The sequence below is a fragment of the Pteronotus mesoamericanus genome, unplaced genomic scaffold (genome assembly GCF_021234165.1).
Source record: "Pteronotus mesoamericanus isolate MK-2021 breed Mesoamerican mustached bat unplaced genomic scaffold, CSHL_Meso_final scaffold_507, whole genome shotgun sequence".
Classification (NCBI taxonomy): Eukaryota; Metazoa; Chordata; class Mammalia; order Chiroptera; family Mormoopidae; genus Pteronotus; species Pteronotus mesoamericanus.
In genome coordinates, this window is record NW_026555319.1 from 15,148,807 (window position 1) to 15,176,644 (window position 27,838).

At 36.3% G+C, this 27,838-nt stretch overlaps 1 protein-coding gene across 1 annotated transcript in view; it reads right to left on the reverse strand.

Annotated features, from left to right (window-relative positions):
- Window positions 1–27,838, reverse strand: part of TTC28 (tetratricopeptide repeat domain 28) — a 568,672-nt gene that overhangs the window by 527,061 nt on the left and 13,773 nt on the right. The window contains exon 2 of the mRNA XM_054594398.1: window positions 14,157–14,435. Coding sequence (XP_054450373.1) covers window positions 14,157–14,435 — 279 coding nt within the window. The remainder of the gene's footprint in view (window positions 1–14,156; window positions 14,436–27,838) is intronic.

Sequence of the window (27,838 nt, forward strand, 5' to 3'; positions counted from 1 at the left end):
TCACTTGATTTAAAACAATGCATTCACATTCCTTAGTGATAAATATGTACCATTGAAAGCTGGAAGCCGAAGTTGTTACTTAATGTTTATAACTTCGTTATTAGAACATTCTTGAAATGAATTATGACAAAAAGGGAATTTAAATAATTGAGCTCCCATATCCTAAATTTCCTTTACAACAAGACTTCCTGAATCATTTCCTAAAGACAAAGCATCCATCTTAAACTAGTTGGTTCGATCTCACAAAAGTCTGGTTTCCAAGGAGATGCTGTGAACTGTGCATCTCCTCAGGCTCACATTTATGAGAAAAATTCCTCTCAGTAAAAAACTGTGGTTTTCATCTCAAATCAACAACAGTAAAAGTAAAACTAAATATATCAATAAGTAAACAATGACCAGTGAAATTACAAGAGACTCACTTCAACATCAAATAGAAAAAGCTACCAATCAAATGTTGGCCAACTAGAAAGTGTACTTTTGTTGTAGTCTCTGTTTATAGTCTTTTCTTCAATAACAAAGAAACAAAGACTACTTTATGTGTTCACTCATGTACCCAATAAGAAACCTTTCAACCACTTTTACCTCATCTCTTATTATAGATGTTTATCTTCATCTTAAATAAAAAAATCAAAAATATCAAATTGGCATATGCATGATATGGAATATCATATAGTTAATAAAAATAATGAGGTATATAAATTAACAAAAAATACTACAAATCTAACACACAAAAAGTATCCCTTTTCTTTAAAAAGGTATAGAGGTATGTATGTGAACACGTGTACATTTGTGTAGAGCTGTAGATATATTACAAAAGATCTCAAAAAATACTCAGGCTGGAATGGGGAATGTGGTGAGCAGTAGATGAGAGAAATATAATTTTTATTGTTTGAGATTTTTTCAAAAGAATATTGAGTTAGTCTTGTAATTAAAAAATTATATGCGTGTATGTGCATGTACAATTTATAGATTAACCCAAAACACCTGAAACATAGTTTCAAAGGCATACAAATAAGCCTGTCATAAAACTGGGTTTAAGACATTATGGTCTATATTAATAACAAGAAACCATTTATTCCCATAGATAAAGTGGTAATAATATTTGTTTTGGTAATTCAATCTGTATCATTAAAAGAAGTAACAGCTGACTGTGATGAATTTCACTCATGGTAGACTGTAGAGTTTCACTTAAATTTAAAGGAAGTGTCACATTCCTACACATGAAAAATCCCCTTTCCTGATGAATCATTCCAACTGTCTATAAAAACTTCTGAATAACTAAGTTCTGACTACCTTAAAAAGAATAAAATTATGCAAAAGAATTATATAAAGAAGAGAGTGAACTTTATTGTAAATACTTATTACGAACTTAGTATTTGACTTATAACTTTTATTTTAATGTCATGAGGCAGAGATACTAAGAAAATATGGATTCAAGTAAACAGTTTCTAATCTTGATTTTTTTTTTCTTACTCTCCAACTCTGAGCAAACTACTTAAATCTCCCTGAAACTCGCCCTACCTATAAAATAGAGACAACACCACCTGTAGTGGATAATTGTTAGGAGGAGTCAGAGAGCGCCTTTCAGTCACTACTGTTCAATGAGTCTTAATTTATACCACTGCTCTAGTCTAAGTCAGCATCATCGCTGGTCTGCCTGCTTTTGCTTTCACGCTCCTACTCTCCATTTCCCTAACCATGGTACTTTATATTCATCGCAAAAATATATATATTTTGATATAGATTATGTTTATATTAATATTTTTGTATAATATAAAATATTATATTAATATATAATATATAAATGTTTTATATATCAAAATATATATATAAATAGAGAGAGAAGCACTTTCAAAATGACAGAATAAGGACCTCCACATGTCTGTTCTAAAAGCAATAAAAACACAAACAAAACTTGTCAAAATCAACTTTTTCAGAATTCTGGATATTAAACAACTTGCAGCAACCCAAGAACTGTTTCTTCAAGAGAAACTGCTGAGTCTCAAACAATACCAAATTTGTGGGGTTTCACCTTACACCATTTTTACCCCCTCCCCTCGTCCTGTGGTAGACTTGAAAACCAACTGCCTCTCAAGCACAATACCTGTGACAATCAGAAGCTTAGGAGTCAATGGAGGGGTCAGAATGATTTGGAACTCCCCAAAACATCCCATCCCCAGAAAATTACCAGTATTCGACCTGTCTGGCAGCTCCCTAAGGAAAGCGTCAGTCACAGGACTTTATTTTACCTGACTCCCAGACGGCTCTGTGCAAAAACAGCCTGCGCATAATGTCAACACCATCAGTGTCAACTGCTTGACGTCACAGCTGCCTGAAGCAGAAATACCAGTTGGATAAATATGAAGCTAAAAGAATTTTTAAAGAAAAATCTGGAGAATGACATGTTTATATGGGGCTTTGAAAACCTCCAAAATATTCTTGGGAACCTAAGAATGCTCAAGGCTGTGCACATGCCCAGTCCTCTTCAACGAAGGCTGGGAAACTTACTAGTTCAAGGCATTTTTTTTAAGGTTTGATTTATTTATTTTTTAGAGACTTGGGAAGGGAGGGAGAAAGAGAGGAAGAGAAACATCGATCAATTGCATGCCCCAAACGGGGACTGAATCTGCAACCCAGGCATATGCCCTGACCAGGAATCTAACTGGCAGCTTTTCATTTTGCAGTACAATGCCCAACCAACTGAGTCACACTGGTCAGGGTGGTTCAAGGTATTTACTCAATAGCTGATAACTTAGCTAACTGAGCAGACTTCAGTGGCTACACATGACAAAGAATATAGACTTAAAAATTAGTCCAAAAAAGTCATTAACTCACAAAAGACAACAAAACAACAAATAAAAGACAGCTAAGTATAGCCCATGAAAAAATCCAGACATTGGACTTACTAAACAAAGACTTTTAATTTTAAAATTTTTTTTCTTTTTGTTGTTTTTGTTGTTGACTTGTCCTTGAGATGGCTGTAACACCAGACAAAACAAAGCCATATCTAATGCCTGTGCAGAACTGCAACTCCTTTAAAACGTTCAGATCTGCTTTGGGCTTCCTGCTCCCACCTCATCCCCATAAAGTCAAATAACTCACATTTTTTAGTAAAATACAGTTAGCCCTGTAAACGTGTCTTTCCATATCCCATCCTCTTTTGTTCTTTCATGTATGTGGGAAAAACATTAACTAAAAAAATTAATAAATAAATAAAATAAATTCCTAAAAATTAAAACGTAGACTATACATTGATATCTCATTCACCCCAATGGCTCTCCTCTGAAAGGCTGACGACAACTATTGCTGGTTGGAAGTGGATTTAGAGACTGAATAGGGTGGTCAGAGTTGATTGGGATATAGATGAATTTTGGCCCTGGCAGGTCTTAGTATCCCTGGTATGACCACAATATAAAACAGAAAAGTCTCCTTGCTTACTCCACCCCATATGAACAACTTTAAAGGTGGTAAGAAATAGCTGGGGAGGATAGGAGAAATTTCTTCTCACTTCGTTAAAATAGGAGGGGAAATGATACAGAAGGATAGAAAAAGAAAGAGGACAAAACAATAAAAGACCTTAAGAGATGATCCTGAATCTTTTCAGAATTGCAGATATTTAACTCATTTGAATTCTCATTTCCCTAAGTAACTGTTTTTTGTTTCCGCGAACATCTGTACTTTTTATTTTCCTGTGTGCACACATGCATGTTAGCATATGTATACAAGTATATATATGTATGCATGTGTGTCATTTGCTACCAGGCAAATGTTTCAGTTCTGGTTTCAATTTAGTTTTCCTTTCTTTTCTTTTTTATTTCCTTAAAATTATTTTTTATTTTAGAAACAAGTTCACCAGGAAACCAGCTCCTCTCCCACAATGCCAGACAGGCCGCAGCCATCTTTTTTAAAACCATTCTGATTTTCCCTTGCACCTCCCGATAGGAACTCCTCAGGATGGCCTCCAAAGGCTGGGGTCTCTCCCTGTCTGATGCAGTATCCTGGTGGCAGTGAAGGCCCCTCTGACAAAATGAAGGTTTCTGATTCTGGGACAGTCTGGTTTTCTTTGTTGTTTCTTCCTGTCCTCTAACTTAAAAAGACATCCCTGGGTGACAGGCACAGTGCAGGAATGTGAGCTATCGAAGCAACCTGGTAAAGTCTCGCAAGGCCTAGCAAACTTGTTTACATTCCTCAGCACTAGTGACTTGTTTGTGGAAATCTGTTAGTTGTTTGTGTGTCACTGTGATGGCTCCCACCATTGACTCCTTTGGCAAACCTTTCAAGGAATTCTCTAACCATCAACAAAGAGTTGCTCTGTCAACCTGTAAGATCTCCCAGAGCACTTTGGACACATATGCTAGGGTATGGGGGGGGAGAAAAACAGCATGTGTGGAGCAGCTGGCTTACAAGTTGCTCTCCAAGCTGGTTCATCAACTGTCCAATCAGTTCTTTCCATAATTCAAAGTCCTCTGCATGATCGTTGGCTACCTCTGTATAGATAAGGTCTTGCAGGAACCTTATGACACAAGTTGGCATCCTGGTGGTCCAGGATAATAGAGGCAGTGGCCCACTGTAAGGTAGGGATGACCACCCACCCAGCTCTTCAGCAAGGTAACAGGGCTACACTGAATAAACCTGGTGGCTGGCCCAAACAGGTCATCCACAAAGTCAGTGATTCTGGAACCCATTCTGTTGTTCTAGGAGCTTAAAGGTGAGGATACATAGTATCTGGAGCATGTCTAGTTGTTCCTGCTGATAACCCTCTTCCATGCCATACTCATCCACCAGAATACTGCCAAGGTACAGGAAAGAGGAATGTTGATATATGAGGTACACAGTCACCATCCATGTGACTAGCGGTTGCAGCGGGGTTGTAGATCCCTTGTCCACACAGCAAACAGCAAAGTGGAGGCATCTGCAACAGTGCTCTGCAATCTGATTATCAACCTGGTACTTATTGTGAATGGCAATCCCCAAGAGTCCATTAAAGTGCTGAGCCATGTGGTCAAAACAAATACTTTATTTATTTTTATTATTTTTTAATCCTCACCTTATGACATATTTCCATTGACTTTTTAGAGAGGAAGGGAGAGAGAGAAAGAAACACTGACATGAGAGAGATAAGCAAAGACTTCAAATTAGCTATTATAAACATGTTTAAGTACTAAATAAAACCATATATAAAGAACTAAAAAAAGAGTGTGAGCTCAATGTCTCCCCAAATACAGAATATCAATAAAGAGATAGAAACTATTTGTTTTAAAAGAAAATGGCATAAGGCAATAATTATAAGACTATGCTGACGGGTTTATGATGTATAAAGACGTAATTTGAAAAAAAAGATGTAATTTGGTAGACAAGAATAGCATAACAGAAGGAGAAGAGAAGGAGCTATATTGGAGCAAAGTTTTTATATACTACTGAAATTATATTGATATAATTTCAAATTATGTTGTCTTAAATTATAATTTTAATTATAATCCCTAGGACAACCACCACGAAAATAACATATATACAGGGTGGGGCAAAAGGAGGTTTACAGTTGCTCATATGGAAAATAACACAACAATTAATAAGCAACAATACAAGAATAAACTCTGTTTCACATACTAAGAATTGTAAACCTCCTTTTGCCCCATCCTGTAATAAAAGAAACAATAAGGGAATTTAAATGGTACATTAGAAAATTACCATTTAACATAAAAGAAGGAAGTAATGCAGGATGAAAAGAACAGAAAAAAAGACATATAGAAAACAAGCAACAAAAAGGCAGGTATTGAATCCTATGTTATCAATAGTTACATTTAATATAAATGGATAAGACACTATAATCAAAGAACAGGAATTGGCGGAATGGATTTTTTTTTTTAAACATGATGTTTCTACATGCTGTCTATAACACATTCACTTACGTTTCAAAGACACAAATAGGTTTAAAGGGAAAATGTGGAAAAAGGTATACCATGCAAGCACTTACCAAAAGTGGAGTGGCTATATTAATATCAGACAAAATAGATTTTAAGACAAAAATTGTTACTAGAGACATAAAAGGATATTTTGTAATGATATTAAGAATCAATCTTTCAGGAATACATAATAACCATAAAATATAAACATCTAACCATAAAGCCCCCAAAATACATGAAGCAAAAATTGACGGAATTGATGCGAGAAATAGGAAATTGAACAAAAATAGTTGGAGGCTTCAGTATTCCAATTTCAATAATGAATAAAACCATTAATGATATCAATAAGAAAATAGGAGACTTGAACAACACTATAAACTAACTAGACATACTGGACATCTACAGAATACTCCATCCAACAACAGCCAAATGTACAATTTTCTCAAATGCATATGGAACATCCTTAAGGACAAAATGATGTGTTAAACTATAAAGCAAGCCTCAGTAATTTTAAAAGGATTGACACAGTATAAAGTATGTTCTCCAAACACAATGGAATAAAATTGGAAATCAATAACATAAGGAAATTTGGAAAGTCATAAATATGTGGAAATTAAAATAATCATAATCTTTAATTAGACTGACCATACATTAAACATGTCATTCCTCTCGTTAAAATCTTCCAATGATATCCCATCAGCCTTTGAATAAAATATTACCTGCTTACAGTGGCCTAAAAATCCCAATAGCCCTGTCCAGGTAGCTAAGAGGGTTAGAACAACACCCAAATACACCAAGGTTGCAGGTTCAATCCCTGGTCAGAGTACATACAAGAATCAATCAATGAATGCATTAATAGGTAGAAAAACAAATTGATGATTTTTCTCTCTCTCACTCTCATGCCATTCCTCTCTCTCTAAAATCAGTGAGCATGTCTCCAGGTGAGGATTTTTTTTTAACAGTCCAACTCTCCCCATTACTAGCTAGATGTCCTGGACAAGTTATTTAATCTCTCACTAGTATAAATATTCTCTATTGTCCCCGACCAGTGTGGCTCAGTTCGTTGGGCATCATCCAACAAAGCAAAAGGTCATCAGTTTGATTCCCAGTCAAGGCACATGCCTGGGTTGGGGACCATACAACACAACTGATCAGTACTTCTCTCTCTCATTAATATTTCTCTCCCTCTTTCTCCTTTTCTTCCCCTCTCTCTAAAAAAATAAACTCTCTAAAAAAAATTCTCTATTATAAAGTTGGAATGATAATATCTACTCCATAAGATTACTGTGAGTATAAAATGGACACCACAAATAAAAGGATTCAGACAATCTGTCAGTAAATAAAGCATTCAATGAGAATGACTATATCTGGTTACTATTATAATACAAGTACACCAAAATGAAACATGTAGCAAAGATATTTTTTAACATTTTCTTTCTAACATGTAATTCTGGCATTAGGTATAATATCTGATAAATAAGGTATAATACTCTATCATCAAGGATTATAGCCAATAACAGAACTCTATCATCAGGAAATATCAATGAATGGGAAGAGCTTTAAACCCATGAAGACAGAGAGGTATTTATTGTGTGCTTTAAAATTAATGGGAAAATTCCCTTGCAAAAAATTCCCTTCCATGGTGTTATACCATATGAAAATCTATTTCTTTGGGTTTATCTCCCTAAGGTAGGAACCTTTGAAGAATATAACTATTTATGTAACTCATAATTCACACTAAAATAATAGTAACTACTTGACAAATGACTTGTCCAAAAAGTTGTGACTCAAGAAAATTCCAGGACAGAGCCCTAGCTGGTATGGTTCAGTGGATTGAGCACTAGCCTGCAAACCAAAGGGTCACTGGTTCAATTCCCAGTATAGGGCACATGCCTGGGTTGCAGGCCAGGTCCCCAGAAGGGGCATGCGAAATGCAGCCACACATTGACATTTATCTCCCTCTCTTTCTCCCTCTCTAAAAATAAATATATAAGATCTTTTTAAAAAATAAATTAAAATATATATTTAAAAAAAGAAAATTCCAGAACAGAAATATAAAGGGTAAAAAGTCAAAATAAAATAGATACAATTAAAAAGGGCTATCTTCTATAAGTGATGGTACATGAATATGTACTATACTGTTAATATGATCTGACAAAAAGTACTGAGGTAAATTATAAGAATGGCCACAAATTCTTCCCTTCTGTCTGTCCATAGGTAATCCCCTCCTATAGTGTTCTGAATTTGGCCTTGTGATATGCTCTGGCCAAGGAGCCATTAGCAAATGTGGTACAGACTTAAAAAATTCTTGGGTACTGGGACCTCCAATCTCTAGCTGTTCTTGGAGTCCTCCTATAACTGTCCTGTGAAGAAGCCCAGGAAAACCTGCTGGATGATAAAAGACACGTGGCCCAGTTGCTGCTATTCCCCTAGCCAGCACCATACCAACTGTCAGAAATGTGATGAGACTGTCTTAGATGATCCAGCCACCAGTCGAACCTCTACTTGACCTCAAACACATGAGCAAGTCCAGCAGAAATCAGCTGGATCAACCCAGACCAGAAGAGCCAGACAACTGACATACAGAGTCTTAAGCTAAATAAGTGGTTGTTATTTTAAGCAACCAAATTTTGCAGTGATTTGTTACAGAACAAAAGCTAGCAGATATAAATATGGATCACGAATACATTCCTTTTTTTCCCCCAAATCATGAAGTAGAACACTAAAACAATTTTTAAAAAGTCAGTGTGCATAATTTTTTTTAAAAGATTTTATTTATTTATTTTTTTAGAGAGAGGGGAGGGGAGGGAGTAAGAGGGAAAGAAACATCAATGTGTGAGGGATACATCAATCGGTTGCCTCTTACATGCTGGGAACCTGGCCTGCAATCCAGGCCCATGCCCTGACTGGGAATCAAACCGGTGCTCAATCCACAGAGCCACACCAGCCAGGGCAGTATGCATAAATTTTTTTAAATCAATTAAACACTGTTACCAGAGCAAACAATAGCAGAACTATGCTTATCTATAGTTAATACTTAATAGATATTTACTGAATTGAAATAAATGAAATACAGCCACATATAAAAGAGCAATAGAGTCTGATGTTATTCAAAAGAATATATGTACTCTAGATGTAATTAAAAAATTCTTATTCTTCTTCCCTCTACAACAGATAGATAATAATGGAATATTTTATCCATCTTGGCATCATACTTTAAAAAAAGGATCAGAAATTGAAAGGATTCAGAAGACTACTGAGAATATAAAGTACAAATTCTGATGCTAGCTCTTCAAGGCACAATCATTTCATAATTAAAAGATGTGCATCATGATTAGTGACCAATCACAATACTTGTTTCAAAGTCTGTCAGTGATTGGTCACTGCCTATCTGTTATTCAGCTCAGAGATAAACTCATGTGGGTATTTTATAAAAATGGATTTTTAAAGCAGATAATTGACCAACAAAGATGAACTCAGAAAAATAAACAAACAAGGGATAATGCTGCCCTGGCCAGTTGGCTCAGTTGGTTGGGACATTGTCCCCATACACCAAAAGGCTGAGGGTTCATTTCTGGTCAGGGCACATACTTAGGTTGTGGGTTCCATCCCAGTCAGGGTGCCTTCAGGAGGCAACCGATAGATGTTTCCGTTTCTTCCTCTTTCTCCCCCCACATTCCTCTCTCTCTAAAATCAATGAACATATGCTCAGGTAAGGATTTTTAAAAAATAAATAAATAAGCCCTGGCTGGTATGTCTCAGTGGACTGAGTGTCAGCCTGTGAACCAAAGGGCTGTTGGTTCGAGTCCCAGTCAGGGCACATGCCTGGGTTGAGAGCTAGGTCCCGTAGTGCACAAGAGGCAACTACACATTGATCACATTGATGTTTCTCTCCCTCTCTTTCTCCCTCCTTTTCTCCCTCCCTTCCCCTTTCTCTAAAAGTAAATAAATAAAATCTTTTTTTAAAAAGTGATAATGCTGAAGATAAAATTCAAATTAAAAATAAAGGGAGTTACATAAGAAAAAGTTGAGAGTGTAAATGTTGACACATGCCATGTGAGATTTAGTCAGAAGAACTTAGTGAAGATGAGCTTACCAACATAAAAGGAAATTAGTTGTGATAAAGGCTAAAAATTGTCCAGAGAAAGTGACGCTAGCAAAATGTTTGGAATTGAGGAATATTCAGAGATATTTCACAAAACTAAAAGGACAAAGTTAGTTAAAATATTGGAAGTTGAACTCTGGCTGGTGTGGCTCAGTTGACTGAGCAGTGGCCTGCAAAACAAAGGGTTGCTGGTTCAACTCCCAGTCAAGGCACAGGCCTGGGTTGCAGGCCAGGTCCCCAGTAGGGGGCACATGAGATGCAACTACACCTTGATGTTTCTCTCCCTCTCTTTCTTCCTCCTTTCTCCTCTCTCTAAAAATAAATAAATAAAATCTTTAAAAAAAATAAAATAAATTAAATTAAATATTGGAAGTTGAAATTAGAAAGGATTTGTCAAAGCATAAAAAAGATCCTGACTCTGTATTGTAAATTATATTGTGAGAAGGCAGCAAGCATTGTTCAAATAATTTTGGATGAGGTTTTTACAGAAAAATAAAACAAATTCTCAATGTTTCTACCAGTTTAAATCACACTGTACTAAATAGTTTTAATATTTTTTCCATTCTTTATGAATTTATAATCTATAGTAAGAAAGTTTTCAATGTTTTAACAAAAATTTTAAAAATCACAGAACAATCAAAATTGCTCCACAGACCACATTGGAAGATTTTTCAGCTTGCAGAGCCATTTCTATAATATTGTGCTACCATAAAAAGCAAGGACTGCCTGTATATGCTATTCCCATTATACTCTGCTATCTCACTAAACATATGATAGGAAGTTTTCATGTGGAATAATAAAAAGAAATGTTAGGTCCCTTCCAGGACTGGTTAAAAAGTAGACTAAAACTATGGAGAAATTCAGCTAATGATAAACAAGAATTTCTAAACCATCAGAAGGTTTATGGTCTATGAAATCTGCATCCTTAGAGGTCTTCAAGGAGAAAATGCAGTTACATTTCCTAATTTTCTCATTGATTTAGACACTGATTTTTTTTTTAAGTGGCCAGCAATGGCAGGGCTATGAAATAAGTAGAAGACAAACTTTCACGGAATGTTCAAGCTAATTTAAGACTCAGAAAAAAAAAGATTTAGATACATTCAAATGACATGTTATATAACAATATAAATAATTAACTAAGTGAAATCAGCAATAGACAATGTATGTCATATTATATTCATAGTTTGATGTTCCAGGAAAGCTTCCAAAAAAGGGTAACAGTTGAACTGGACCTACTAGTGGGAGCAAAGGAGAAAACTCCAGGCACAGAGGTTGGCATATATAAGGAAGAAGACTAGACCAACAAGAAGAGCAAGTTTTTCAGCAGAGTAGCAAGGAATAAAGGAGAAAATGTGGCCACTTGTGCAGCCTTGATATTCATTAGCCAAGTGGCAACATGGAACAACAGAAAAATTTTTATGAAAACTCTGTTACAATAGAAGGTTATCACAACAAAAGATTGAAACTGTAAAAACCTGGATTGAACTACTGGCTGTGGAAATAGACTGTGTAAGATATATATGGAATACATTTACATGCAGAGAAGTTATTGACCAGCTTAATACAAACAACAAAAAAGGAAAAAGATAAATATCCTAAATGTGTGAGAACAGGTAAATGGAAACAATGACCCCAACGAGAAAACTCATAACATCAAGAAAGACACCTGAACCAAGAAGGAAAGATGAGCTTTTGGGGGATCCACTGACCATGAGGAAACTTATATCACTGAAAAGAAGTCAATTCTGATTCCAGTAATGACTGAGCAAGATCCTAGTGGACCCACTCCCACAAAGAAAACAACTATAAAATCTAGACATAATATAAAAAGAAGCCACCTAAAAGCACTGGAGAGTGACGAGAAGCAAACAGATTCTGGAGGAAGAGAGCTAGAAAGTGAGTTACCATTTTCAAGGTGTGGAGGTGAGGTGCAAAGTGTTGAGCAGGGCGACAGGACTATTGTCCTTCTGGCTCGGGGAATCAGAATACTAAAGCACAGGTGACCATAGCCTCCGGCCAAGAGGAAAGGGGATCCCAGAAGGAAAGGAACCAGAAGAGGAATACTCAAAGTCTGTCTGCCCACATCTTCGGCTAACTCTTAAGTTACACATGTATGGAACGAAGTCAATGCAGCTCAGCTAGAGAAAAAATATCTGTACTAAAGCTGGAGATGCAATCAAGAAACAAAGTATGCAGTTCTATTCTAATCAAGATAACTACCCGCCAAACAACATCAACAATAATCAAAAACAGTATAAAATTTTCTCGAGAAAAAAATCAATTTAAAAAGTATTCAGATAAACATACAGATGGTAGGAAGAGAATAACAGGAGCAAAAACAGAGCATATAGATAAATAATAAAATAATTGAGGCAAAATAGACAGCCTCAATAATTACATTAAATGTAAATGGCCAAAGATTCCAATTAAAAAGGTAAGTGACAAAATTGGTTTAAAAAGCAAGACAAAATTGCATACTGTTCAAAAGAGATAAATTTTAAACATAAAGTCCTAGAGAGGTTGAAAATATGTGGAGAGAAAAAAATACATAATGCAAAGAGTAAGCAGAAGAAGGCTGAAGTAGTTATATTATCAGACATAATAGATTTAGGACAAAAATAACTACCAAAGGTATAAAGGAATCTTGCATAATGATAAAGAGATCAATTCATCAACACACAATAATAGCCCTGACTGGTGTGGCTCGGTGGATTGAGTGTCAACCTGCAAAGCAAGGGGTCACTGGCTTGATTCCCAGTTAGGGCACATGCCTGGGTTGCAGCCAGGTCCCCAGTGGGGCATACACGAGAGGCAACCACACATTGATGTTTCTCTCCCTCTCTTTCTCCCTCCCTTCCTCTCTCTAAAAATAAATAAACTCTCCTCCCTCCCTAAAAATAAACAAAAGTAAATACAGAGAAGACATGAACGATACTATCAATCACCTTGACTTAATTGATTAGTCACCCACAGGCCTTAAAAAGAAGAAAAGAAAAAGAGAAGACACATACCAAGCCATGCTAGAATAATTTACTAATTGAACTTCTTAAAAAAGTCACAAGCATAGTTATTATGTACCAAACTATAGTAGGTATTATGGCTACTATATACAAGTTACAAATTATCTAATTCTTAAATAACCTTACAAGATAGGCATTATTATCCAATTTGTCATAACCCTAGAGAGGTTCCAAGAGGTTTACCCAAAGCCATATGTCATTAATAGAAGAAAAAAAAAATTGAACCTAGGTCTGTCCTTTGAAAACAGCATTCTAACTCCCAAATGTTGTCATATAACCATTTTTTAAAAACAGATTTTGTTTCATTTACAATGATTATAGTTATTTAAAAAATCCTTCAGGGAATTACAGAATACTAAACAATTCTTGAGGCAGCAGCAATACCGGAAATTCCACTGAGTGAGGCCAAAAATACTTACCAGAGTTGAATTACAAGGCAATATAGCTATGACATATCATTAAGACAGTAAGAATCTTTTTTAAATCTCTAAGAAATATCTATTAACCTTTGTTAACCCAACAGCCAAGAATAGTATCAAATGGTTTTGCATTCAATAAAAAATATCTCAATCACTTCAGTCACATCCTAAGAAATTGTTTGTAAAATAAACTGGGAGTTAGGCAGAAAATAGGCACACTGAAAATAAAGTACATTTACAAAACAAAGATAACTCAATTATTAAACCATTCAAGGTAATACAGATAATTACAGTGATTTATTAGAAAAAGAAGTTTCACTGATCAAGTGCCATTCTGAAAATAAGTAGTTATTGACAGGGGGTGATTAAATCAAAGGAAAGAAAAATAACTATCATACTCCATCTAAAACATCTGTGCAAAAATAATGTCCAAAACCTATTAAATAACTAGAATGTATCCTATCAAGCTGAGTTTTAAAAAATTCAAATCTCAAACATACAGAAAAGAATTAAATTTGGACATAGAAAGCATACTTCCAAAGCATAAAAAAGGAAACCATTCACTAGTGTACCAACTCAATGAAGCCATTCTACATTTTGCCAAAATACAGGTTATTAAAATATTAATAACTGCACTGAGGCAATAAAATTTTACATCAAAATTAAAAATCAGCAAAAAAGATTCTGTGAAAGTAAATCAAATTTCTACCTTAGGCCATTTGGGATTGAGAAGTCGAGCTTTGATTGCATCGTCCAGGGCCTTGTCATACTGCTGGATTTTCATATATGCTGCAGATCTATTGCTGTATAAAATGCAGTTCTGAGGGTCAACAGCAAGAGCTTCATTGTATAAAACAATAGCTGTGTGGAAATCTCCATCATGACAGGCCTGGTTACTCTGACGAACTTTCTCAACAAATTCAGCTTTGCTCAGCACTGGACCATCAGGACTTCTCTGGCCAACAGTCTTAGCACCAAAGAGAGGAATCTACAAACAAAGAAACTTTGTGAGATAAAGTTCTGATAATCCAGAGGAGTTCCATGTCTGAACTTCAAGAGAACATGGACATTCTTCATGGTCTACTTTATATTATAGTTAGTTTTGTGCCGTGAAAGACAATAAACTTTACAAGCAGCAGCCAACAATAGTGCCTTGAGTGCAAATGTATATACGTATGTGTGTGTATAGTTATAAACTTACATATTTATATTAATACATATGTATCTATTTTTTATTGAGAGAAAGAATGAATGAAAGCAAGAGTATTCAAGCTTTTCTTTGGCAATTTAAAGTTATACTAAGGGAAAGATCAAAATACAAACCTATATAAACAATATTATCTCAACTATGTTAAGATGGTTTCACTTAAGAAAATAGTGAAAAATACAAGATCAAAATATGAACTATGCTAAGGTATCTTTAAATATAAGATTATGAATTATTTTTATTTTCTTAAAATTTTCTCTTATCCAAATATTAATAAATTAGCATATGTTAGTTTTAAAATTAAAAAATAGCCCTGGCTGTTGTGGCTCAGCAGAGGGCCGGCCTGCAGACCAAAAGGCTGCCAGTTCGGTCCCTGGTCAGGGCACATGCCTGGGTTGCAGGCCCAGTCGCCAGGCAACCAATTGATGTTTCTCTTCCTCTCTTTCTTCCTCCTTTCTTCTCTCTCTAAAAATAAATTTTAAAAAGTATCTTTAAAAATAAACTTAAAAAGTAAATTTTAATGTATCAATGAATCTTTTTTAAAGATTTTATTTATTTATTTTTTAGAGAGATGGGAAGGGAGGGAGAAAGTGGGGAGAAAGAAAGGGAGCCAAACATAGATGCAAGAAATATTGATCAGTTGCTTCTCATGCATGCCCCGAGGAGGTACCAAACCTGCCTCCCAGGCATGTGCCCCAACCAGGTATCGAACTCAGCAACCTTTTGCTTTGAGGGACAATGCCCAACCAACTGAGCCACGCCAGTCAGGGCAATGAATTTTTTTAGACAAGCAAATTTGTAGCTGTAATTTGGCTACTACCATGGAATTCTAAGACAAACACCAGTTTTTGGAGATCATCAAAAAGAAAAAAAATCTGCTACAAATTATATCTTGGCAATTTAAGATCTGATTTTGATGTTGATTTTTCCAACTATGTTTTCTATGACTTTATAGCAGTGACCTTTAAACCAAAGAGAGTGACTCAGTGAAATGTTATTCATTTTTAAAACATGAAAATTATGAACTGCATTAGAGTCCCAACAGAAGAAACTGAATACAATAGTATCAAAAAAAGACAGTTTGCAAGTCTAAGCAGGCTTGCCCTAACTGAAATTAAAACAAAAATTGTAATTTTCTTCCCCACATCTTCCCTTAAGACTAAGTCCAGCCCCTCAATTTCAAAGAGGGTAGACCTAATATGTAACACGCTGACCTGTACAAAAGTAATAGACTCCTCACAGAAGTATTTGTATTAAAAAGAACAAATTCCACTGAGAGGAAAAAGAAAGGCAGAGCTAATCTCCCGCATAAACAACCACTATTTTCCTCTGCTTACAGAATATCATGTCCTAGATTTCCAGGACAATTTGAAACACTAATGTATCCTAGAAGTTTCAAATATCAAGGTCCAAGTTATGTCCCTCAACTTCCTCATACTGGAATAGGCTAACCAATAATGTGTTCTGGTTAGTTGTTGTTTTTTATTATGATCATGAAACACATTGCCTGAAAGTGAATAGACTTTGTAACATTTACCAAACAACCAGGATTTTCCTGAACAGTCTTGATTTTTTCATTTTATCCCCATCATCAAACCAATGTATAAGACATTGACAATGTGTAAGACTAATTTCATTTTGGAAAATATAGTCGTCATGACAATACTTAAGGGCAGTACTATGGGAGGCAGTTAGACAGACATGAGCAGAGCAAGGACAATGGGCCAGGTACAGGAGTTCACCACGGTGGAAAGCTACAGGCAAAATTAGGAAAACAAGGACCTTACCCCCAGGGTAACCTTTTCTCCCTTAGCATATTGCTGGTAACACGGTTTAGACCCATCGATCTTTTATATTGTGGTCATACAGTTTGGACCCACCCCTGACCTTTCCTCCCCAGGCATGTTGCTAGTCATATAGGTTAGATGCCCCCCTCTTTAGAAGGGGAGCAAACAAGGGAGCCAAAGAATAGCTCTTAAGCATTAAGCCTCCAGGACAATGAGGTTCTGACCCACATCAAATACATCTATGTCTCAGTTGTATTTCAGCTCCAGGCCCAGAAAAGCAGCAAAACCTGACAAGTAATGCCATGACTGACATCAGGACCAGCTGCACTGACTAATGATCCCTGTCCTAGCGCCAACCAATCAGTAGAGACCTTGACCCTGAAAGGACACACCTGGAAAGCTATTGCAATCCTCACCTGAGACGTCCCCCTAAAATCCCTGCCCTTAGGGGCCTTTCAGAGGAAGGACTCAGCCCGCTCTCCCTCCCCACCCTCCTGGGAGCAGGAGCTCTCCCTCCCCAGAAGTTGCCTGTGCCTTTCCCCTCACCTTAGCCCTCCTTTTCCCCCAGGTGCATTACCTTTACCTTCCTCTCACCTAAGCTCCAAGAGCCTTTCTTTGGCCTCCATCATGTGTTTCCTGAACCCATTTCTTCTATACCTCACCTCTTCTACCTCTGTGACTTTCTAAATAAACCTTCTCTTATAGTTTGAATCTTAGCCCTGAATTCTTTCCTAGCCAGAACACAAGTACCAAGGTTGCTGAACCAGATTGTTCCAGACTTCTGGCCAAGATGGAGGTGTAATTAGATATATTTTGCTTCCTCACACAACCAAAAGTACAAGAACAAATTTAAAAACAAAACACAACCAGAACTGCTAGAAAATCGAACTGTATGGAAGTCAGACAACCAAGGAATTAAAGAAGAAACATTCATCTAGACTGGTAGGAGGAGCAGAGACAGGCAGCCAGGGAGGAGAGGACACACGGCCAGGTGGCTGCTGGAGGACCTGGTGGGTGAGGCAGTGGCTGGCAGACCAGACTGTCCCACATTTGTGTGCAAATAAACTGGGAGGAACAACAGGGGAGTGAGACAGACCATGCAACCCAGGGTTCCAGTGTGGGAAAAGAAAGCCTCAAAACCTCTAGCTGTAAAAACCTGTGGGGGTTTCGGGAGGGGGAGAAACTCCCAGCTTCACAGGAGACTTCCTTGGAGAGACCCACAGGGTCCCAGAAAGTACACAAACCCACCCAGGCGGGTGTCCACACCAGAAGGGCCCAATCTGTTTGTGGGTAGCAGGGAAAGTGACTAAAAGCCAAGCCAAACAAGTAGCATTGTTCCCTCTTGGACCTTTCCCCCAAATACGGCACCACAATGCAGTGACCTGGGTTGTCCTATCCTGGTGAATACCCAAATCTCTGCCCCTTATAACGTAACAGGAGGACTGAGACAAAGAAATAGGGCCCAAATGAAAGAACAGATTAAAACTCCAGAAAAAAATACAACTAAGTGATGAAGAGATAGCCAACCTATCAGATGCACAGTTCAAAACACTGGTAATCAGGATGCTCACAGAAATGGTTGAGTATGGTAACAAAATAGAGGAAAAAGTGAAAGCTATTCAAAGGGAAATAAAAAATATATATATACAGGGAACCAACAGTGAAAGGAAGGAAACTGGGACTCAAATCAACAATTTGGAGCAGAAGAAAGAAACAAACATTCAACCAGAACAGAATGAAGAAACAAGAATTCAAAAAAAAAAAAAAAAAAAGGAGAGGCTTAGGAACCTCTGGGACAACTTGAAACGTTACAGCATCCAAATCATAGGGGTGCCAGAAAGAGAAGAGGAAGAGCAAGAAATTGAAAACTCATTTGAAAAAATAATGGAGAACTTCCCCAATCTGGCAAAGGAAAGAGACTTTCAGGAAGTCCAGAAAGCCCAGAGAGTCCCCAAGTAGTTGGACCCAAGAAAGCACACACCAAGGCACGTCATAATTACATTACCCAAGATCAAAGGTAAGTCCTTAAAACCAGCAAAAGGAGAGAGTTACCTACAAAGGAGTTCCCATAAGACTATCAGCTGACTTCTCTAAACAAACCTTACAGGCAGGAAGGGGCTGGAAAGAAGTATTCAAAGCCATGAAAGCCAAAGACTTACATCCAAGATTACTCTATCCAGCAAAGCTATCATTTAGAGTGGAAAGGCTGATAACAGTGCTTCTCAGATAAGGTCAAGTTAAAGGAGTTCATCATCACCAAGCACTTATTATATGAAATGTTAAAGGGACTTATCTAAGGAAAAGAAGCAGATCAAAAACTATGAACAGTAAAATGACAACAAACTCACAACTATCAACAACTGAACCTAAAAAACAACAACAAAAACAAACTAAGCAAACAACTAGAACAGGAACAGAATCACAAAAATGGAGATCACATGGTGGATTATCAGTGAGGAAGGGATGGGGGGATAAGGGGGAAAAAAGTACGGGGAATTAGAAGCATAAATGGTAGGTACAAAATAGACAGGACGTGGTTAAGAATAGTATAAGAAATCGAGAAGCCAAAGAACTTATGTTAAGACCCATGGACATGAACTAAGTGCAGGGAGTGCTGGTGAGGGGTTACAGGGCAGAGGGGAATGAAGGGAGAAAAAAAGGGACAACTGTAATAGCATAATCAATAAAGTACACTTTAAGAAAAAAAAATTTTAAAAGAAGCATTAGTGGTAGGCACAAAATAGACAAGGGGAGGTTAAAAATAGTATAGGAAATGGAGAGGCCAAGGAACTTATATGTACAACCCATGGACATAAACTAAGGGTGAGGGGAAATGCTGTAAGGATGGAGTGCAGGACAGGGGGTACAAAGGGGAGAAAAAATGGAACAACTGCAATAGCATAATCACTAAAAATATGCTTTAAAAAAAAGGTTGCTTAACCAAGGTCCAGTCTGACCCCACTAGCCCTTTAACACCTAGTGCCGTTCTCTCTACCGCCAAAGGTACTAGCCATAAATTACAGGAAAAAAAAAATCTATATTTGAAAATTCAGGGGTACAATGTAAAAAAGGCAAAAACAGCCTTTAAAAGTAAAATCATTAGGTTTGTATGTAGCCTTAAAGTAAAAAAGACATGATCCTACTACTTCAGGACTCCCTACTTCTCAGAGTTATAATTTTGGTTTAATGCCAACATGGAAAAGAATCAAACTAAGAAAAGAAAGGGTCTGCATTCTACTCCCTCCATTTATGGTAATATAAAGTAACATTTCCCAAAATATTATCCTCAGGATACTGGAATGAACAAGGTTAAGTTTCTTTTTTCAGTGGAAGATTTCTCAGCTTTTCTATAGTACACATTATGACCTTGAGAGGGGAGATACCATACATAGTGAGATCGAAGGACCTGTATGGTAAAGTATCTAGCTGGACCAAAACTTGTTTGAAATGCACATATAATTAGAATCCCAGAAGAAAAGAGAAAGTGATAGGAGCAATATTTGAATACCTTGTGACCAAGAATTTTCTGAAACTATGAATTGATGAAAGAAATCAACTCATAGAATATTGAAACCATTGCTTTAAGAATTTCATCCAACCACAAGATACCACAAAGAAAACTAAACCTACACACATCATAGGCAAACTGCTAAAATCAAAACAAATAGAATAATGTTAAAGCAGACAAAGGAAAAATAAGACACCTTACCTTCAAAGAAGCTACAAACCGTTAACCCAACAGAAATTATAGAAACTAAAATAGCAGCTAACCTAAAATTCTACACCCAGAGAAAATATCAAGATTATCTGCTATATGCGAGGTACTCTCATAGATATTATAGATAAAATCTGTATATCATAAATAACAGTACAAGCTGCTCACCAGAAAAACAAAACAAACAAACAAAAAAAAACCCCACTGGCTCCATCTGTGACAAGCAGGCTCAAGCAGTTCTTTATATCTTATAAATTACTGTGCTTTGGGGAAGGGGTGGGGGCAGGAATCCTCCTAACCAAACCACAAGGAATCAGACCAGACCCCAACAGAGATCCTCTCAACCAAGGAGTGACAAATCAGAAGTTAAAGAAATTGACCATGCAAATAGATATGAAATTACATACCTAGAGGAAACAAAATAAAGGCAGTAAGGGCCAGGCATGTTTGAGGAACTGCAAAGAAGCCAGTGTAGATGAGCATAGGGTAGAAAGTAAAGGCACGTAAGGTCACAGAGGTAACAATGGGGCCTAAACTGTTTGGAGCTACACTATCCAGTACAGTAGCCACCAGCCATATGGGGCTATTTAAATTTTTATTTTACTGAATTAAAAGTAAATAAAAATAAAGATTCAGTTTCTCAGACATATTATCCACATTGCAAGTGCACATGGTAGCTAGTGATTAACAAATTGGACAATGTAGATATAGCACATTTCTATCTTCACAGAAAGTTCTATCGGACAGAGCTAGTTTAAACTTTTGTTGGCTATCATAAAGATACTTAGAGAAACTACAAGTCTAAAAAAAGCTAGATACACCACAAGAGGTCATCAGCTCTCCACACTAAAGCAGGGTTGCCATTTGTCCTTAAAATAAATTCCCAGCCTTTAGACCAATTAAGTGAACACTTCCCAAACTCTTCCTTAAAATGATCTTTATAGGCATACCTAAAAAGGTATCCCATTTTCCAACAATTTGGAGAAAATTAATATAAATAATTTGGGGTAAATTCCTCACTCACATGTTTGAAAATTTTATTTCTTAAGATCTGAAACCTCTTTTAGCTGATTCCAGAAAAAGTTACCAATACTTTCAAATATTTTGGAGGAAAACAAATTTGGTTACTCTAAGCCTTCCTTAGAATCTTAATTTGCCAATGTATACAGTGAGTTTCCAAGAAAGAGATAGAATATACAATGTTTCAGAATAACAATAGTTATAATGTATAATTATAATTATTAAACACTTACATGCCCGGAATTATTCTAAATGCTTTACATATGTTAACTCATTTAATCTTCATAAAACCCTATGAATTAGAAACTATTATTTTCCCCACTTTTAGATTTAAAAAGCAAGGCACAGAAAGGCTAAATAACTTGACTAACAAAGGGGAAGGGTGTGAAAGTAATAAGCTAATATGCAGTAGGGCTGTGATTCAAACCCAGGCAGTTTGGCTCTGGAGTCTGTGATCTTAAGATTATATACTTCCTCACAGAATTATTTGAAAACATAATATTTTATTCACAACCCAGAATACCTATTAAGATCTTGCAGAACTTTGTTCCTACAGTCTGGGAAATGCTAAAAGACTACTTAGTACTTAGGCCTGTCTCTTTCTTGCAACCTGAATAAGACATGCTAGAACTATGTCCAAAATTACTTTTGCTCATTTAAAAACACTGCAGTTCCTAGTTTTTAGATTTTATAACCTGTTGAGGCTTGATTTGGTTTGTTTTGTTTTGAAAAAGGCTGGGCCAGTCAACTCTAAACTGTATTTACTTGTTAATTGCCATAGTTTCATGCCAGTGAATAATACACTGAACCATTCGATAAAATCCTTGATTTTGAGACTTACTACAACATAAATCTGATACTCAGAACTTTGTATTTCTACACTGTTCTATTCACTGGAGATGGTTATGAATAAGTCAATACCATTTTATTAGGTAAACAACCAACTCCCTTCTTTTAAGGCTAATGTAGAAAATAGTTTGGCTTGTTCACTCATAACAACAGACATTCAAAATACACAAGATCAAAATTATTAAAATTTCAAGTTCAAAAACTTACAAATACATGCAACTTAAATATTTAACATAAAAGCATGAATAATTTATATTATCACATCCTGTTAAATTTTAAAAGCACTATTTTTCAGCAATCATGACAAACAGAAATTCCTGAGGCTATTACTGATCTCTGAATACTTTCACACTCTTTTTTTTGACAGGCATTTTGTGAGAAGTGAACCAGTAAATAAAAACCACTCAACAGTCTTGTTCCTGTTAAAATATCCATTTATGTAAAGGTAAAACCATGATTCTCATATGAATGTAAAATGAACACACATCAAAGACTTTATTTAATTCATTAATTAATAAGTGACCCAGCAAAATATTACAACCAATTCAAAGTACCACACATGTACAGATGATCAGAAATGCTGAAATGAATTTCTAAACTTGATGCAGACTTGCCTTTTTAGAGGAGGAGGAATGTGAAATCAACTGTCCCTCAACCTGGAAAGAACAGTGGCATATCTACAGACAAGAATAATTTGCACTGCTTTCAGTTATCTACAATATACAAGGGTTATAAAGTAGTTCAAAGACAAAGAAAGGTATCTTAGAATCAGATAACCCAGAAGGGTACACTATGTTTCAGACAATCTAGTTTTCCACTGGACACCCATAATCTTTTTCCAAGTCCATTTCAAGTATTTCACAACTTTTTCCAGAAGTCCTGCCTCACACGCTATCTGATATCAAACTATACTACAAAGCCATAGTAATCAAAACAGCATGGTGCCTGGCCAGTGTGGCTCAGTTGGCTGGAGCACTGTCCCATACACCAAAGGGTGGCAGGTTCAATTCTGGTCAGGGCACAGACCCGAGTTGCAGGTTCAATTCCCAGTCAGAACACATACAATAAGACAATCAATCAAAGTTTCTCTCTCTCCTTCCCTCCTCCTCCAACCTTCCATTCCCCTCCCCCCGGCCTTCCTCTCTAAAAGCAGTGGGGAAGAAAAACAGCATGGTACTGGCATTAAAAAAGGCACATAGATCAATGAAACAGAATTGAGAACCCAGCCCTTTCTGGTGCGTCTCAGTGGATTGAGTGCCGGCCTCCAAACCAAAGGGTCGCTGGCTCAATTCCCAGTAAGGGCACATGCCTGGGTTGTGAGCCAGGTCCCCAGGAGGGAGCACGTGAGAGGCAACCACACATTGATGTTTCTCTCCCTCTTTCTCCCTCCCCCTCTCTCTAAAAATAAACATATAAAATCTTAAAAAAAAAAAAATAGAGAGCCCAGAAATAAACCCATGCCTATATGGCTAATTCATATTTGAGAAAAGAGGCAAGAACATACAATGAGGTAAAGACAGTTTATTCAATAAATGGTGTTGGCAATATTGATCAGATATAAAAAAAAAATATAACACTAGACCACCTTCTTACACCATATACAAGAATAAACTCAAAATGGATTTTTATATATATATAAAAGATCATATATATATATTTATATACATATGATTAGCATAAAACTCCTAGAAGAAAACATAGGCAGTAAAATCTCAAAAATTTTCTCTTAGAAATATTTTTTCTGATACACCTCCTTGGGCGAGGGAAACAAAAGAAAAAATAAACAGATGGAACTACATCAAACTAAAAAATTCTTGCACAACAAAAGAAAACATTAACAAAATGAAAAGACAGCCAACTAAATGGGAGAACATATTCTCCAGTGATACATCTGATAAGGGGTTAATATGCAAAATGTATAAAAAACTCATATAACTCAACACCAAAACGCAAACAATCCAATTTAAAAATGGGCAAAGGACCTGAACACACACTTCCCCAAAAAGGATATACAAATGGCCAATAGACATATGAAAAGATGCTCAATGTCACTAATCACCAGAGAAATGCAAAGTTAAACCACAATGAGATATCACTTCACAGAAGGGTTATCATCAATAAAACAACAAACAACAAGTGCTGGCGAGAATGTGGGGAAAAGGGAACCTCCATGCACTATTGGTGGGAATGCAGACTGGTATAGCCCATATGGAAAACAGTATGGAGTTTTCTCAAAAAAACAAACATAGAACCTCCTTATGACCCAGCAATTCCACTTCTGGATAAATATCCAAAGAGACCTAAAACACGAATTCAAAAGAATGTATGCACCCCTATGTTCATTGTAGTGTTCTTTACAATAGTCAAACTGTGAAAGCAATCCAAGTTTCCATCAATTGACAAGCGGATATAAAAGCTGTGGTACCTATATACAATGGAATATTACTCATCCATACAAAGAATGAAATCTTACCATTTGCAACAGCATGGATGGATAGAGGATATTGTGCTAAGTGAAATAAGTCAGTCAGAAAAAGACAAATACCACATGATTTCACTCACATGTGGAAACTAAGGAATATAAATGAACACATGATCATAGATACAGAGAACAGACTGATAGTTGCCAGAAAGGAGGGGGTTTGAAGACTTGGGTGAAAAAGGAGAAGGGATTGAGAAGTACAGATTGGTAGTTACAAAATCGTCATGGGGATGTAAAGTACAGCACAGGAAATACAGTCAATAATGTTGTAATAACTATGTGTGGTATCAGTTGGTTACTAGGAATATCAGGGAGAACATTTTGTAAAATATATGATTGTCTAACCACTATGCTGTATACCTGAAACTAATACCAAAAAAATAGTCAATGTAAACTCTAAGTGAAAAAACTTATTAAAAAATAAAATATTAAAAAATATAGCAGAGTAAAATATCTCCAGATAGTCAACTATTTCAAATCTCTTTCAAGAATAAAGAATATGCCCTGGCCAGTTTGGCTAAGTTGGTTGGGTGTTATCCCACATCCCTGAAGGGTCACCAGTTCGATTCCTGGCCAGGACACATGTCTGTGGTGGCCGGTTTGGTCCCTGGTCAGGGCATCTACGAAAGGCAACCAACTGATGTTTCTCTCTCACAAAAACATTTCTATTCCTCTTTTCCCCTCTCTTTCTCTAAAACCAATAAGCACATCCTCATATGAGGATTAAAAAAAGAAAGAAGAAGAAGCTCAAAAAGTAATATTTATTAAGTAAATATCTACATTTTGCCCTCCCAAGAAATTCAAAAGAAGCATATCTGGAATCCATTTTTTTTAAAAAAAAAATACTTTTTTCAGAAAACTGTAATTATACATTTATTTCACAAATATGGCCTACGGTTAAAATTCTGAATCAAGAAACAACCTATAGTATTAATGTGCTTTGTCTTTAGTTAATGTTTATTTTGCACTATGAAAACTGATGCCCTTCATCAATAAACAGGGAAGATATAAACAGCGACTGCCTTTATTTTACGCCTTTTTATTTCAGAGATGCATACAAAATAAGAATCATTCCTTTATTATCTTAAAAACAATTGTTTTTACATAGCCTCATTTCATTTAATACTTTTCTTCATTATCCGGTGTCATTCCCATGATTCATTCAAAAAACATTTATCTCAGGTCCCACATTAAGTATTAGTTTTAAAAAGTTTTCTAACTTTAAATACTTAAAAATTAAACTGCTTACATTGTAGTTAATTTTACCTTTTAACTGATAATTAAATTCCAGAATAAACTTAGTATCAAATACTTACCCCTCTACTCTATCATCATTGTAGAGATTCTAATTCCAGAATACTACTGTGCCAACATAACCTTAAAACTCACAATAAAAACTAGGTTTTAATAAGATCCCCAGGGGAATCGCTTATATTCCTGTCCTGCAGTAAGTCTAACATTCAGTAGCAAATGATAATTACAATTGACCACTATCTGCTGATCATTCAAATCAAAGACCACCTAGTGCAACTGTTAAGAATGTAGACTCCACAAAGTTCATGGCTGCACAGTTTGCCAAAGGGTGTCCTTCCTTCTGTGTGGGAAAGGGCATCTGAAGCCTTCTGGGGGACCAGGAGCACCGGGCGGGGGCCTTGGTGATGACATGCACATAGGCACTGGATGGCCAGGTAGCATGGATACATCAGGGAAACAGGACCAAAAGGACACTTGTGCTGAGCACAACAGATGGAAACAGTGTGGTTTAGTTGGAGGCTGGTGGCCAGAAAATTGTGTGCTGGCTGCTTGGGGACCAAGTGGGTGGTAATGAACAAAAAATGAGACCATTCCTGTGGAGAGCTCCAAGGCAACGCCTCATCTAGCCTTTCATTCTTCCCCTAAAGACTGTAAAAGGGAGGAAAAAAGCCACAAAAGCTTCACCAACTGGCTTTCTGAATTTATTTTGCATTAATTGGATGTGTTGTTTTTAATGGCATCATAACTGTGACGAAGTTAACTTAAGAGTTATGGTTTCAGAAGGAATAATGTGATGGTCTAGAGAGAAAATAAGAAATTGAATAAATCCTTAAAAAGAAAAAAAAAAAAAGAATGTAGACTCCAGAACTAGACTACTAAATTAGAATCCAAAGCAACTAAGCTTCCTAGCTGTGTAATCTTGAACGAGTAACTTAATAACCTCACTGTAATTCAGTTTCCTTATGTGTAAAAAAGGATAACAACAGTACCTACCTCATAAGGTAATTGTGAGGAGTAAATGAGTTAATATTCATAAAAGATTTAGAACAGTGTCTAATACATAGTAAGCACAATATGTTAGCTATAGTAATCTGAAACCAACAGACTCTACACTTACTTATACCACCCAAGTACTCTGTAATTTACATAAAACTTCCAAATATGCCTAATGAAAATTTTATTTTTTATAAAATATATTTGGAATTTATGGCCAATTTCCTGAACAATTTAAGCGGTTTTCATAAATTTTTGTGGAGATTAGGAAGTAATGAATTTAAACAAGAGCATTATTTGACAATAGAGCAAAATTTCAAAAATCCTATTTCTACATAAGCTAAAATCATAGGATCCAAGACAGCACTCAGTACAAAACAGTACATAGAGAACAAAAGAATTGTGGCAGTGTTTTTAGTACCTTATCAGGAAATTGTGCAATCCACTATAGTATACTTTTCCTAATGATAAGAAACTACACCCAGGGCCAAATGTCCAATAAAGGTGCTTGAATTCCAAATTCATATTGGTTACATGCAAATTCCTGAGAGGAGAAGGAGAATATACCAGTTAACTCCAAAATAAAAGGTACTATCCCACCCTAAGTGCTTTATTAAATATATACTCTTCAATGTCAAATTGTGCTAGCTAAATATCAGGAAACTAAGTTCCTAGTAGAGAGTAGGTCACAGAAAAAGTTTTATGGAGTTGAGTTTCCTCACAGAAAAAGTCTTAACAGAGTTGACAGTTTCCTCTGTGTTACTTACAATTTGGCAAGATAATCTCATAAACACATAAAGATTAACATGCTTGCATTAAAATTGTTGTCACTTATGGACTTAATTATTTCAAAGAAAGTTCAGACATCTTCACATGACTTTTTTTTAATCCTCACCCAAGGATATGCTGTCTATTGATCTGAGAGAGAGAGGAATGGGAACAGAGAGAAAGGGAGAAATGCCAACGTGAGAGAGAAACATCGATGTGAGAGAAACACAGATCGGTTGCCCCCCATAGGCTCCCAGCCAGGAGTCAAACCCACAACCCTTTTGGTGTATGGGATGATGCGCCAACAAAGTAAGCC